Source organism: Natator depressus, chromosome 1 (genome assembly GCF_965152275.1).
Source record: "Natator depressus isolate rNatDep1 chromosome 1, rNatDep2.hap1, whole genome shotgun sequence".
Lineage (NCBI taxonomy): Eukaryota > Metazoa > Chordata > Testudines > Cheloniidae > Natator > Natator depressus.
Genome location: NC_134234.1, coordinates 250,511,294 through 250,527,287, shown reverse-complemented (window position 1 = coordinate 250,527,287; position 15,994 = coordinate 250,511,294). Strand labels below are relative to the sequence as shown.

At 45.0% G+C, this 15,994-nt stretch overlaps 1 protein-coding gene across 1 annotated transcript in view; it reads right to left on the bottom strand.

The window, feature by feature from the left end:
* POLR3B (RNA polymerase III subunit B) overlaps window positions 1-11,912 on the bottom strand; it is a 123,654-nt gene extending 111,742 nt beyond the window's left edge. Inside the window, exons 1-3 of the mRNA XM_074941077.1 lie at window positions 11,752-11,912; window positions 8,417-8,449; window positions 264-320 (exon numbers count right to left, since the gene is read on the bottom strand). Of these exons, the coding sequence (XP_074797178.1) occupies window positions 264-320; window positions 8,417-8,449; window positions 11,752-11,823 (162 nt within the window). The 5' untranslated portion in view covers window positions 11,824-11,912. The remainder of the gene's footprint in view (window positions 1-263; window positions 321-8,416; window positions 8,450-11,751) is intronic.
* Between the last annotated feature and the right edge of the window lie 4,082 nt (window positions 11,913-15,994).

The window sequence follows — 15,994 nt, the reverse complement described above, 5'->3', positions numbered from 1 at the left end:
GCGGGGGGGGGCGGGGGGGGCTCTGCATTTTAATTTAATTTTAAATGAAGCTTCTTAAACATTTTAAAAACCTTATTTACTTTCCATACAACAATAGTTTAGTTATATATTATAGACTTATAGAAAGAGACCTTCTAAAAACATTAAAGTGTATTACTGGCATGCGAAACCTTAAATTAGAGTGAATAAATGAAGACTCGGCACACCACTTCTGAAAGGTTGCCGACCCCTGGCCGTATTCCCTTTCCACCAAGGAAGCATACCTCTACATTGATGAAATAGTTGAATGAGTCTATGTGCTGCTTCACAAGTCCTTTCACCTAAAACAAAACAATGCATATACAGCAGAATTAGCCTTGGGAAAATTAGTCACGAAAGCAATGCAGAAGTTAATATGTAGGAATTAGTTCTACTTATAATAGTTTCTGGATCAACTTTAAAGTTTTTTAGCTGACGAGTTTCTGGAAACCCAGAGGGTGACCAGTCTGATTCTACACTACGTCTCCAGGTTTATACCAGCATAACTCCACTGATTTCAACAAAGCCTCATCTGAAATTTACTAGTTTTATAGCACAAACTGTGCATATAACTCAATCTCATAAGTTTGCATGAATAATTGGGAAAGCCATTGTGAATTAACATTTTTTTGCCAGTTTGCCATTATGGCAGATGCCTGGGATATTAATAATTTGTCAGATCTAAAGACAGAAGAACTGTGTGGGATAAAGGAAAAGGTCAAGGAGTAGACTCAGGTTACAGCTATAAGGTGGGTAAAAAAGAGGGAGAGGTCCAGCAAGATGTGAGAGATTGAATGAGAAAAGCCTCAGACAACCTGCCCCAGAGACACTAGAGTTGGGGGAGGAATGTAGATTCTGTCATGGATAGTTTTTAGTAAAAATCAGGGACAGGTTGTGGGCAATAAACAAAAATTCACAGAAGCCAGCAATCTGTCCCTGACTTTTACTAAAAATCCCCTGGGGGTGAGAACGAAACTAGTAGAGCACTGCTGCTTGCAGCTGCTTCAGCCCCACCCCTGGTGGCGGCTGCTACTCTGACAGCTGCTGCTCCGGCCCACCCCAGGGCTGGCTGTCGCTGGTGGCTTCTGCTCCAGCAGCACCCAGGCTGACTGCCCGCAGCTGCTCCAATCCCACTGCTGCTCCTGCGGGAAGGGGTGACTGCTGCTGCTCTAGCCCCAGGGGTGCTCACTCAACCTCAGCTGCTGCTTCAGGCCTGCCCCAGAAGAAGTCATGGAAATCCTGGAAAGTCACAGAATCCGTGACCTCTGTGATAGAACCGTATCCTTAGTAATAAGCAAGTACCAGAGGCACAGTATGCCACAGACATGAAACTAGTAGCTTCTAGGCCTCTCCCGCAGGAGATACTTTAACAGCTCCAGACAGAGCCTCCCATTTGCTTGCAAAGCAGGAAGCATCATCCTACCAGCACTTACACCACCCATTGCTTCTTGATGGTTCAGAAGCAGGACCCACCAGATATCAACAAGTAGAAATCAATGCTGCAGATGTTCAGGATTAAGTTTAACCAATGCAAGCATTAGAAAGGTTGTACTGTATAAGAAAAAAATGGAAGGTAAATATAATACACTGCATTTTTTTTTTCATAGCATCTCTAAGGGACACTGGGTCTCAGTACTCCATGGAAATAATCAGCCGCAAGCTGCAAAGAAAAGGAAGCTTTTATAGGGGAAGGTTGGTCCAGTGGTTAGAACCATATATATATAATTTAAGCAACTAGAAACATACATACATATAATTTTCACTTTATGAAGATGTGTGAAGGTTCCATTTAAAAATTAATTGAAAGCAATAGCTAACTCAAGAGTTACCCAGCTGGCTCCACATCGATTAAAAGTCTAGAAAACATGACCTATAAAAAAAGATTGAAAAAATTGCATTTGTTTAGTTAGGGGAAGAGAAGATTGACGGGGGACATGATAGCAGCCTTTAAAAGTATGTAAAAAGGGGGTTTTTATAAAGAGAAGGGTGATCAATTGTTCTTCTCATCCATTGAGGACAGGGCAAGAAGAAATGGGCTTAAAATTGCAGCAAGGGAGATTTACCTTGGACATTAGGAAAAACAACCTAACTGTAAGGGCAGTTAAGCACTGGAATAAATTAACAAGGGAGGTTGTGAAATCTCTGTCCTTGTAGGATTTTAAGAACAGTTTAAACAAAACAACTGTCAGGGATGGTCTCGATCAGGGGTGGGCAAACTTTTTGGCCTGAGGGCCACATCGGGGTTGCAAAATGGTATGGAGGGCCGGGTAGGGAAGAGGTGCCTCCCCAAACAGCCTTGCCCCTGCCCCCATACACCCCTTGACTGCCCCCCTCAGAACCCCTGACTCATCCAACCCCCCCCGCTCCTTGTCCCCTGACTGCCTCCTCCCGGGACCCCTACCCCTAACTGCCCCCCTGGGACCCCACCCCCTATCCAACCCCCCTACTCCCAGTCCCCCCCACTCCTTGTCACCTGACCGCCCCGACCCCTATCCACACCCCCGCCCCCTGACCCATCCAACCCCCCCGCCACACACACACACTCCTTGTCTCCTGACCTCCCCCTCCCGGGACCCCCGTCCCTAACCACCCCCCCAGGACCCCACCCCCTATCCAACCCCCCCACTCTCTGTCTCCTGAGCGCCCCCGCCCTGAACCTCCACCCCTCCAACCGCCCCATCCCCTGACTGCCCCCCGGGACCTTATCCAACCCCCCCCACACCCCACCCCCTTACCATGCCGCTCAGAGCAGCAGGACAGGCTTATTGGAAAGCCTCGGAGGTGGGCAGGCGCAAGCCGGGCTGCCCATATGGCAGCGTGGCTGTGGGAGAGGGGGGGCAGCGGGGGAGGGGCCGGGGGTAAGCCTCCCTGGCCAAGAGTTCAGGGGCCAGGCAGGATGGTCCCGCAGGCCGTAGTTTGCCCACCTCTGGTCTAGATAACACTTAGTCCTGCTTCAGAAACAAGGAAATTAACCAGAAGACCTACTGAGGTCCCTTTCAGTCCTACATTTCTATGACTCTATGAAGTCCCCATGGATTTAAGGAAAGCAATACAACAAAAAATGACTCCCAGACAAAATTATTTTGATATACAAAATTTTACAAAAACTCAGCATACGAATAATGAATGAAAAGGTAATATGAAAAGCCAAAAAGGCGTTTGAAGAACAGCTAGCCAAAAACTCAAAAGGTAATAACAAAATGTTTTTTAAGTACATCAGAAGCGGGGAGCCTGCTAAACAACCAGTGGGGCCCCGGACGATTGAGATAAAAAAGGAGCATTTAAAGACGATAAAGTCATTGCAGAGAAACTAAATGAATTCTTTGCTTCAGTCTTCATGGCTGAGGATGTTGGGAAGATTCCCAAACCTGAGCCATCTTTGTAGGTGACAAATCTGAGGAATTGTCACAGACTGAAGTGTCGTTAGAGGTGGTTTTGGAATTAATAGATAAACTTAACAGTAACAAGTCACTGGGACCAGATGGCATTCACCCAAGAGTTCTGAAAGAACTCAAATGTGAAATTGTGGAACTATTAACTATGGTTTGTAACCTGTCCTTTAAATCAGCTTCTGTACCAATGACTGGAAGATAGCTAATGTAACGCTAATATTTAAAAAAGGCTCTCTCTAGAGGTGATCCCGGCAATTACAGACCGGTAAGTCTAACGTCAGTACCGGGCAAATTAGTTGAAACAATAGTAAAGAATAAAATTGTCAGACACATAGAAGAACATAAATTGTTGGGCAAAAGTCAACATGGTTTCTGTAAAGGGAGATCATGTCTTACTAATCTATTAGAGTTCTTTGAGGGGGTCAACAAACATGTGGAGAAGGGGGATCCAGTGGACATAGTGTACTTAGATTTCCAGAAAGGCTTTGATAAGATCCCTCACCAAAGGCTCTTATGTAAATTAAGTTGTCATGAGATCAGAGGGAAGATCCTTTCATGGACTGAGAACTGGTTAAAAGACAGGGAACAAAGGGTAGGAATAAATGGTAAATTGTCAGAATGGAGAGGGGTAACTAGTAGTGTTCCCCAAAGGTCAGTCCTCGGACCAATCCTATTCAACTTATTCATAAATGATCTGGAGAAAGGGGTAAACAGTGAGGTGGCAAAGTGTGCAGACGATACTAAACTGCTCAAGATAGTTAAGACCAAAGCAGACTGTGAAGAACTTCAAAAAGATGGACTACAAGCCGTCAGGAACAGTATCCCCGACAATGTCACGGCAAACCTGGTGGCTGAACTTTGTGCCTTTGTCCTCACCCATAACTATTTCACATTTGGGGACAATGTATACCTTCAAATCAGCGGCACTGCTATGGGTACCCGCATGGCCCCACAGTATGCTAACAACACTTCCTCAGCTCTCCTCCCCTAATGCCCCTACTCTACTTGCGCTATATTGATGACATCTTCATCATCTGGACCCATGGAAAAGAAGCCCTTGAGGAATTCCACCATGATTTCAACAATTTCCATCCCACCATCAACCTCAGCCTGGACCAGTCCACACAAGAGATCCACTTCCTGGACACTACGGTGCTAATAAGCGATGGTCACATAAACACCACTCTATACTGGAAACCTACTGACCACTATTCCTACCTACATGCCTCCAGCTTTCAGCCAGACCACACCACCCAATCCATTGTCTACAGCCAAGCTCTACGATACAACCGCATTTGCTCCAACCCCTCAGACAGAGACAAACACCTACAAGATCTCTATCAAGCATTCCTACAACTACAATACCCACCTGTTGAAATGAAGAAACAGATTGACAGAGCCAGAAGAGTACCCAGAAGTCACCTACTACAGGACAGGCCCAACAAAGAAAATAACAGAACGCCACTAGCCATCACCTTCAGCCCCCAACTAAAACCTCTCCAACGCAACATCAAGGATCTACAACCTATCCTGAAGGACGACCCATCACTCTCACAGATCTTGGGAGACAGGCCAGTCCTTGCTTACAGACAGCCCCCCAACCTTAAGCATATACTCACCAGCAACCACACACCACACAACAGAACCACTAACCCAGGAATCTATCCTTGCAACAAAGCCTGTTGCCAACTGTCTCCACATATCTATTCAGGGAACACCATTATAGGGCCTAATCATATCAGCCACACTATCAGAGGCTCGTTCACCTGCACATCTACCAATGTGATATATGCCATCATGTGCCAGCAATGCCCCTCTGCCATGTACATTGATCAAACTGGACAGTCTCTACGTAAAAGAATAAATGGACACAAATCAGACGTCAAGAATTATAACGTTCAAAAACCAGTCGGAGAACACTTCAATCTCTTTGGTCACTCGATTACAGACCTAAAAGTTGCAATTCTTCAAGAAAAAAAAGTCAAAAACAGTCTCCAACGAGAGACTGCTGAATTGGAATTAATTTGCAAACTGGATACAATTAACTTAGGCTTGAATAGAGACTGGGAGTGGATGGGTCATTACACAAATTAAAACTATTTCCCCATGTTTACTCCCCCGCTCCACCCCCACTGTTCCTCAGATGGTCTTGTCAACTGGAACTGGCCCACCTTAATTATCGCTACAAAAGGTTTCTTCCCCCCGCTCTCCTGCTGGTAATAGCTCACCTTAAGTGATCACTCTCGTTACAGTGTGTATGGTAACACCCACTGTTTCATGTTCTCTATGTATATAAATCTCCCCACTGTATTTTCCACTGAATGCATCCGATGAAGTGAGCTGTAGCTCACGAAAGCTTATGCTCAAATAAATTTGTTAGTCTCTAAGGTGCCAGAAGTACACCTTTTCTTTTTGCGAATACAGACTAACATGGCTGCTACTCTGAAACCTGTCACAAAACTAAGTGATTGGACAACAAAATGGCAAATGAAATTTAATGTGGATAAATGTAAAGTAATGCACATTGGAAAAAATAACCCCAACTATACATACAATATGACGGGGGCTAATTTAGCTACAACTAATCAGGAAAGAGATCTTGGAGTCATCGTGGATAGTTCTCTGAAGACATCCACGCAGTGAGCAGTGGCAGTCAAAAAAGCAAACAGGGTGTTAGGAATCATTAAAAAAGGGATAGAGAATAAGATGGAGAATATCTTATTGCCCTTATATAAATTTTTGGTATACCCACATCTTGAATACTACATACAGATGTGGTCTCCTCATCTCAAAAAAGATATACTGGCATTAGAAAAGGTTCAGAGAAGGGCAACTAAAATGATTAGGGGTTTGGACTGGGTCCCATATGAGGCGAGATTAAAGAGGCTAGGACTTTTCAGCTTGGAAAAGAGGAGGCGAAGGGGGGATATGATAGAGATATATAAAATCATGAGTGGCGTGGAGAAAGTGAATAAGGAAAAGTTATTTACTTGTTCCCATAATATAAGAACTAGGGGCCACCAAATGAAATTAATGGGAAACATGTTTAAAACAAATAAAAGGAAGTTCTTCTTCACTCAGCGCACAGTCAACCTGTGGAATTCCTTGCCTGAGGAGGCTGTGAAGGCTAGGACTATAACAGGGTTTAAAAGAGAACTAGATAAATTCATGGAGGTTAAGTCCATTAATGGCTATTAGCCACGATGGGTAAGGAATGGTGTCCCTAGCCTCTGTTTGTCAGAGGGTGGAGATGGATGGCAGGAGAGAGATCACTTGATCATTACCTGTTGTTAGGTTCACTCCCTCTGGGGCACCTGGCATTGACCACTGTCAATGGGCTGGATGGACCTTTGGTCTGACCCAGTATGGCCATTCTTATGTTCTTACATACAAAATATGTGGTTCTATCACTATTTGTCTAACTTTTAAACTTCTTTCAGAAGAAATTAACAGAAATTTATCAAAAATTTGACTCCAACACAAAAATCACAATACGCAGCATTTGTATTGTATGGTGTTGGCACAAATACAATGCTATGTGACAAAAGGACACAGTGAAGGACGTAAACGTTTGATGTAAAGCATACAGCAAATTGCATCTCCTCCACCCATGCCTGCAGAACCAGGGCACTGGGACACATGGTCCCAACAGCCCTCCCCCAGTAAGAACATTCTTACAGCCTCAGGAATTCTAATGATGTCACTACTTCAAGCCTCTGCAAGTAGTTTGTGGGGGTGGCCGGGAGAGATGTAAGGAAGGGGTCGTAAATGAGATGGGTATTAGGTAGGCCCAAGGTACCATCACAGCCCTGGGCCAGAATGACAGGAAAGCACATAAATGACTACTGGACTTTGTTCTCCTGCACCGGATACGTGCAGGGACCCATCCTGCCCCCATACAGCAGCAGAGGTAGTGAGAGACTCCTGGTGGTTCCCACCTACTTATTATTACTCACTGTTTGTGAGTTATCTTTCATGAGGACCCAAATCTGCAAACACTTATATGAGAAGTCCCGGAGTTCAGCAGAGCTACTCACATGCACGAGTGAAGTAATACATGCATGCATCTTTGCCGGATCACGATTTTGGATTGCAAGCTCTATGGGACAGACACCATATCTGCCTAGTAAGTGTTTTACAGGCCCTAGACCAATGAGCTAGATTGGTTCCTTGGGTAACAGAGAAATAAAAAACAAACCAAAATCACTGCCTGTATTTCATAAACCGCTGTTTCAAACTGGCTAAAAAAATTGGCCACCTCTAAAGAGAGATGGCCGCAAATTATTCCCTTTGAGATTAATCAATAAACTTTCATTTATGTAATAGGCTTGCCTCTCATATTATGGGGGCAGGAACTGGATGACTGTAGAGAGAATGCAAACTCTAGATGGAAAGGGGACAGGTGGTCTGGGAAATAACAGAGGAAAAGACATAGAAGGAGGTTAAAAAAGAGGAAAGAGAGAAAGAAGAAAAAATAATGGACTTGATAAAGAGGGAAAATGTTGTAGGGAATAATAAAATAAAAAAGCATAGAAAAAGCCCGAAACAAAATAGAGAACTTTTGAGGTTAATCAGAGAAACAGAAGCTTTCTGATGCTCTGGAGGGTGGACTGAGGAGCATACAGAATTGGAGGAAGGTCTGGCTGTACAAGGCATTAATGGATTGTGAGAGGTTGGGCAGCCATGAATTAGTGTTGGGAGAGGAGAAAGAGACTATTGGGGAGTACCTACTTTTACAAGAAAGGAAACTAAATGTGAGAACTATGGGATTTTGGTTGTGCTGAAGGACAAGGGCTGAAAATAAAAAGTTTAGAGAATCTGCAAACCATGCTGACATATGATTTTAAAATGAATGCATTAGGTTTTAAGATTAAAACACAGTTCTGACCATCTTTTATCTTGTCAAAACACTGCCTGTAGCAAGTCAGTCTTGCACTAGTTAAATTGTTTTCAGTTTCAGAGCCTGAACATTCATGTACAAGTGAAACGTATAAAGCAACACTAACCTTTAGAAAAGCTGGAAGAAGTCTCCATTTTTCCTAAAAACAAAAATAAAACACACAATTTGAAATAGCTGCAGGAGTGTATCTAACAAAAATCTAAAAAGCTTAATCACTATTCTTCTACCTAGGGTGGCCAGGTGTCCGGTTTTCGACCAGAAAGTCTGGTTGAAAAGGGGACTTGATGGCGTCCAGTCATATCTACTGACCAGACACCCAAAGTCCGGTTACTGCAGACAGGGGAGGCGGGAAGGAACCGAGTCATCACCCGCACCAGCCCCTATTCAGCCGGGGCCGCCTTCTACCTGGGTCTGGCAGTTGCAGCTCCCAGCCCCGGCTCTGCAGGTGAGTCCCTCCTGACCCATGTGAGGGCCGGGGGGGGGGCGGGGGGGATGCAGCAGATGGATGGAGGGGGAAAGAGGAGCAAATGGGGGGTGGAGCCTCAGGAGAAAGGGGCGGGGCAGGCCTCAGAGGAGGTTCTGCACTCCTGCTGGAGTCTCCAGTTTTTATACATTACAAAGTTGGCAATCCTACTTCTACCATTAAGACTATTTAAAGTCAAGTCAATGTAGAAAAGAGGGACTGTAACTAGTCAATCAAAATTACTAATATGAACAAGCAAATGACAATTCAAATCATACAATAATCCATGTGTGCAATACAAACTATATTCAAGGCACAGACAGTCAAGGGATACAGTTCCAATTTAAAAACAAGCTAACAAAATACAAGTTTCTGAGAAAACACTACTTAAATACTATGTCCTGATTTATTTAAAAAAAGAAAAAGAGCCACTCCTTCGGAAAGTTTAAGTGTTTTATTTTCTTTTCTGCAAGAGAGAAAACTACGGTCCTAATCCTACACATGTTAATGCCCACAGCCAAACACAAAGTACTGTCAAAACTGAAAAAAATAAAGACTTATTCCTGTAACTTCTTTCAGCTGTACAGTAATCTCAGGTATTACTGTAGTTAAAAAGTAGATTCAATACATTCAGACAAACGTGACTTGCAGGTTAACAGTATGTCTAACTTTATAGGTATCTAAAGATTCAAAGATATCTAAGATTCTGAACATTAAATAATATATTCAACTGGTCTGTGCAATTCTAAAATGAACTAAAAGTAAGTCAAAAATTGTTATTGACATATCCTATATTGGAGTCCCAGATATTGTTTGTATCACTTGCTTTCAAAGACATGAAATTCAGTTGATTTTTATTGTCTTAGTCTAACTTTGTTTTTCATATTTCAACAGGAGAAAGGTAAAAAACATAAAATAAAGGGAACAGCTTAATGTTTACATTTCAAACCTAGGGAGGAAGAACTGAATGCAAATCAAGTAAAATTTTTCCACTACTGTTTAAAAATAAATCTTGCTGTATCACAACAAACTATTTTGGTATGTAGTAGTATGCATAAACATGAGCATGGAGGAAAGTGGGTTCAATCAAGGGTTATAACTTTGCACGCTTTGCCCTGTAGGATCACAAGTAAAACTGGGCCAAAATTAGTTTCAGGGCAGCTGCACAGATACAGGACCAACAGTGCAATTGGCAGCCTCAACCCTCTTGTGCCTACTATCTGTGGGCTTGATTCCACGAAGCACCAGACACCCACAATTCATTGAATTCAGTGCAAACTAAGGTGGCTCAACACCTTGCAGGTAGAGTGACCACCGTTCCCTAATTGGATGGCACAGTCCCAAAATGTACATTTCAAGTCCTGGTCCCAGGCTGAATGACTCTGGGACAGCTTTTGTCCCAGATTCCCTGCGGTGCCAATCTGCAACTGCCTGAGGCTTAGGACAGCATCAGCCTCTTGGCAGTCACGGGGGCTGAGGTGGGCTGTAGCCCCCTCTCGCCACGAGGCCCTGCCCCCTGCTCCTCCTCTTCCCCCCTGAAGTCAGAAGCCGGAGCTGGGAAATAGTAAGAGCTGCCCATGGAGCCCAGGCCGCTGTGGGGAGCCCTGAAGTCTCAGACCCTCCACCTGCCCTGGGCGGCACATCCTATGGGGCGGCTCACACGTGCCTCACTACTCTTGGGCACCCAAACCCCCCACCCAGGGCAGGTGGAGGGTCCGGGGCTCCCTGGGTGGCTCTTAGCACAGTCTGCTCCACCTGCCAACCTGGCCAAGGGACAGGGCCTCAGGGGGAAAGGAGGAGCAGTGGCAGGGCCACAGAAGGGGTGGGGTTCTTGCATGTGTCCTCTTTTTGCATTCTGAAAAGGTGGCCACCCCACTTGGAGGATGAGGTCCTAAGGGAGCACATAATGAGTTAACTTTGCAATGGAATATAGTACTGGGCTCTTTGCATTGTATGAGTAGCAGCTACTGATACAGACACTATCAGCACAGTGATATGTTTAAGAGGTGGTAACACAGTGATGAGTCACTGGTTTCAAGGCTACATTTCTGACATCCCCCTTCTATCAACTAAACCCCTACCAAAAAAAGGCAGGGGGAGGGAGAGATTAAAATCTAAAAATATCAAAAACCAAGTCCCTAACCCATGCAGTGCTTTTACCCCAAAAAAGGAGAAGTGCCAGAGATGCCACAAAGTCCAGGAGGAACACTGCTATTGCTATCCATTTTACGTGGAAGGGGTTCAAGTACTATGGTGATGGGCAGCAGCGTAAGGCAGATACAGAGCTGGACAGGCAAATTTCCCTAGGGGTAAGTAAGAGCCAGGCTCTTTGTGTGTCACCCTCTACAGGCGTTATCGAGACTGAAATCACACCGCATGAGAAACGCTGCTAACTGCCCCGTGTAGGCAAGGCTGGCGCGTCTCCTGTCGTGTTAGGCAGCCTCATCGCGGGCGGCTCACACGTGCCTGCCCTTGCCCACACTGAGCGGGGCGCTCGCTGGCCTTGTGACATCCCGGGGCGGCCACGGTCCCACGGGGAAAGGCTGGGCACGCTCCACCAGCCGCTGGGCTCAATGGCACAGGAGGCTGCACAGCACCAGGCCGTGCCCCCTGCGAGCATCTCACTGGCTGCCCGGTCACTGGCACCAGGCCCGGGGGCTGCCAGGCCGAGCAGCCGCCTGGAGCTTGCGGGGAGGGACAGGCCAGCGTGGAAAGGGTGGCTTGATCCTGCGCATGCGCCACAGGTGACTCGGGACCCAGGTGCTTGGAGCCAGGAAAGCCTACTGGAAAAGCAAACCTCGGGGCCTCTGCGCATGCGCAGTAGCGGATGCTGCGGGAAGAGCGACGGCTGAAGCGGGAGCCTCTGCGCAGGCGCAACAGGGGCCTCGGGGAGACAGCTCATGGGGGCGCCGCCGCTCGTCGCCATAGCGGAGCGTGCCCTCCTCCTCCGGCGCTTTTATCGCCGTCCCCTCGCTCACCTCCACCGTGTTCACGGGAGCCGCCGCCTGCTCCGGGGTCAGAGCCCCCAGCTCGGACGCTAACGCGTCCATGACGAGCGCGGCAGAGACACGAACCGGGAGAGACTCGGCGGACGCTCGGCGCGAGGGACCCGCTGTGTAGCGGTGAAATCTGCCCCCGCGACACCGGAGGCGGGGCGGGAACGTTCCGCTTCTTTTAAAGAGCCGGCGGGGGTCTCGCCCGCCCGGAGCGAGCTGCTGGTCCTGGCCCAGAGGCTCGGAAGCTGGGGGAGGGACACGTCCCCCTGAAACGCTCCGCACAAACCTCGCTCCCCAGAGACCTACTCTGAGCCTGCTTTCCCCCCCCCCCCCAAACATAAGGGGTGGGTCTGGTGAGAGGCTTGGAGAACTGCCCTAGACCTGACGTGACATGACGGGGGGCAGCCGGTTCCCCTCTGAGAACAGCTGCCCCCCTCCACGCACCCCAGCCAGCCTGGGGTGGGATTTCAGTGCCTTGGAAAGTTAAACTGTCTTCTACTGTGCAGCCACCAGGGGGCGCTGTGTATAAAGGCTCTTCAGCCGTGCTGGGCAGAGCACCTCAGAGGCTCTTCTTATGAACACACCTGGTACAAAGAAAGCTCTGTAGCCAGCAGCCCATATCCCTGTATAAGTATGTGACAGTATTGCATGGGACAAGTCCCTTTTGTTATTATTTGAAGGGCACCATGGGAGAGTCGCTGTCACGTCATCTTCTGTAAAGTGGGGAAGTACAAGTGAGCCAAAGCTGGAATCAACACTAACATTTTTTTTCTCTTATCAGCTGGTTAGGATTCCATGGGGTTGAGAACTAAAATAGACTCACAGATAATAGGCAAACCATCTGCAGATCAGCAACAAACTCTTCGATTTTGACTTTCGGCAAAGGGCAGTTTGAAAGTGCTGCTGCAGTCTCATTACCTTCTAGTTGGTCACAGAATGTCAATAGGTAACAGTCATTATGATATTTTTTCCAGTCTTAATGCTGTTTGCCTTATATGCACCATGCTCAAAAACAATTATATTTTATTTCTTTGACAGTTTTTCCCTATCAGCACCTCACAGATATTAAATTTATATTCAAAATACTCTGGTGAGGCAGCAAATTACTATAATCTCCATTTTGCAAATGAGGAACAAGTAAAGAAATGTGATTTGCTCAAGGTCATATCTCCTGAATCCTACTCTGATGCCTTAACCACAAAACCATCCACAGCACCGCAGAAAACTTTCCTCAAGTGGCACTTATTGTCAGGAATTGAAACTCCATGGGACTCCTTAGCTTTGGAGTTACCAGGCCTTCTATTGATTCAATATCTGAAATTGGGCGGGGGGGGGAGGAGGAATCTGAGCAGCCATACATGTGGAGTCTTGCGCTTGTCAACTGGGAACCACAGGAGACTTCACAAAAAATTGCTTTCCTATCTTTCTGTAGGAGGGGGACTTTCCAGTTGACTAAAATGACAGCTCACTAGAAGCATCAATATACACAGTAAAAGTCCCTGTGTTGATTTTGTTAAAAGTTGTGTATAATGATTTTTAGGCACCATTTAAAAGTTAAGGTCACACTAGAGACTTCTTTTAAACAAATCGCTTTACTTTTTGTAATAAGAAGGAAGTCATACTTGAATAATAGTTTACACTTCTGTAGCACCCAAGGATATCTTTTTACTGTGCAAACGAGTAAGGAATATAGGAATTGCCATACCATTCCATGATTCTGGTATCATGTCTGGTGCCCATAAATGGCCAGTACCAGGTGGTCAGAAGAGAGCACACGGAATACCACAATGGAAAATTATGTAATAACCTGCCAAGGGGAGAAGAGTTTCTTCTTAACCTTAGTGGTTGGCTTATGCTCTAAAGGATGAGGGTGGAGGTCCTAAAACTTTTATCCTACCTTATATAACTATGAATGTTATCATCCACATAAAAGTGCAATCATCCTTTGAATCATAAGTACTTGTCCTCAGTGATATTTTGTTGGTAACAAGTTCCACACATAAATTATACATGGTGAAAAAATCAGTACATCTCTTTAAAGATGGATTCCACTGTCAGGTAAGCATGTATTTTATTCCTTTTACAGATGGGTAAATTGAAGAAGAAGATGGCTAAGTAATTTGTACCATATCAGTTGGTGAATCAGAGGCAGAGTCAAGAATAGACCAAAGGAGTCCTCACTCCAGCTTTAACCCCTAAAACACATCCCAGTTTTTAACCTCCTTGAATAGAGTTTAAACTTAAATAAGAGTATCATTACTGCTGTCATAAATATAAAGGGAAGGGTAAACACATTTAAATCCCTCCTGGCCAGAGGAAAAACCCTTTCACCCGTAAAGGGTTAAGAAGCTAAGACAACCTCGCTGGCACCTGACCAAAAGGACCAATGAGGAGACAAGATACTTTCAAAGCTGGAGGAGGGCGGGGGAAACAAAGGGTTATCTCTGTGTGTGTTGTTTTTGCCAGGACCAGAACAGGAATGCAGGTCAGAACTCCTATAAAGGGTTAATAAGCAATCTAGTTAGATATGTGTTAGATTCTGTTTTGTTTAAATGGCTGATAAAATAAGTTGTGCTGAATGGAATGAATATTCCTCTTTTTGTGTCTTTTTGTAACTTAAGGTTTTGCCTAGAGGGATTCTCTATGTTCTGAATCTGATTACCCTGTAAGGTATTTACCATCCTGATTTTACAGAGGTGATTCTTTTACTTTTTCTTCAATTAAAATTCTTCTTTTAAGAACCTGATTCCTTTTCATTGTTCTTAAGATCCAAGCGTTTGGGTCTGTGTTCACCTATGCAAATTGGTGAGGATTTTTATCAAGCCTTCCCCAGGAAAGGGGGTGTAGGGCTTGGGGGGATTTGAGGGGGAAAGACGTTTCCAAGTGGGCTCTTTTCCAGTTATATTTGTTAGACGCTTGGTGGTGGCAGCAATAAGGTCCAGGGACAAAAGGTAAAATAGTTTGTACCTTGGGGAAGTTTTAACCTAAGCTGCTAAGAATAAGCTTAGGGGGGTTTTCATGCAGGTCCTCACATCTGTACCCTAGAGTTCAGAGTGGGGAAGGAACCTTGACATGGTGGCAGAGCGGTGGGATTAACTTGAAATCATTTTGAGATCAATTTGAGATTTTTTTGAACCAGAAACACGGATGTTAAAAAAGGACATTTTTTTTCCCTTTGGGCTGCTGGAAAGCAGCTTTTAAGCTGAAAGCAGTTTGAGGTTTTTTTTGTTTCTGCTTGGGGGCCAGAGCAGAGACAAAAGGGAATTGTCTTTTGTGAGCTGGAGTTTTCTCTACCTAAAGGCAGGGTAGTTAACCTCCTGCAGGGAAATTCACAAGTCTTCACAGACCTGAAGAGGTGGGTTTTTTTTTTTTTTTAACCTAAGAGCAACTAGAGGGGTTTTCTGTTTATTTGCCTGGAGACAAAGGTGTTAGGTATTTTTTGTTTTGGTTTTTTTTAAAGGATTTTTCTGTAGGCTGACAATCACTATCAGAGAACATAGGTATCCGGTTACAGCACAACCTATATATATATATATATATATATTTTTTTTTACAAGCCAAATTTTGTTTTTGTATGTTTGTTTGATTTCGAACTCTCGGGTGTAAAGTTAGTTAAAAACAGAGAGGCAAACATGACAGAGCCCAAGGCAGAAACAGCCAAAGAGGCTGCCCACAGGAGAGAACTGGAGGCAGCAAGAGAGGCACAAAAAAACCAAGAGGCTGCTCACAGGAGAGCTATAGAGGCAGAAAAACACCAAGAGGCTGCTCACAGGAGAGCTATGGAGGCAAGGGAAAAAGAGAGGAAGCATGAACTGGAGTTGGAGAAGGTAAGGGCTGAGCGGAATCTACTGGAAAATCCTAAACATCCTTCCCCAACAATCCACAAATGGGAGCGACTATATCCACAGTATGATGAATCCAGTGATATTGCTGAATATTTTCTCACCTTTGAGAGACTCTGCACTCTCCATAAAATTCCTGAAGCTCACAAGATGACCACATTGGTCGCAAAATTAACTGGAAGAGCTCTGGACATATTCAATAAGATGCCTTTTGATGAGGCTTCTGACTATAATAAGTTCAAGGATTTGGTTTTAAAGCAATTTCAAATTACATCTGAAACGTACAGAGTAAAATTTCAAACCCTTAAGAGAGGGTGTGGACTAAGTAATGTGGCTTGTCTAAATCAGATGAAGGATCTGTTAGATAAATGGGTCCAAGGAAG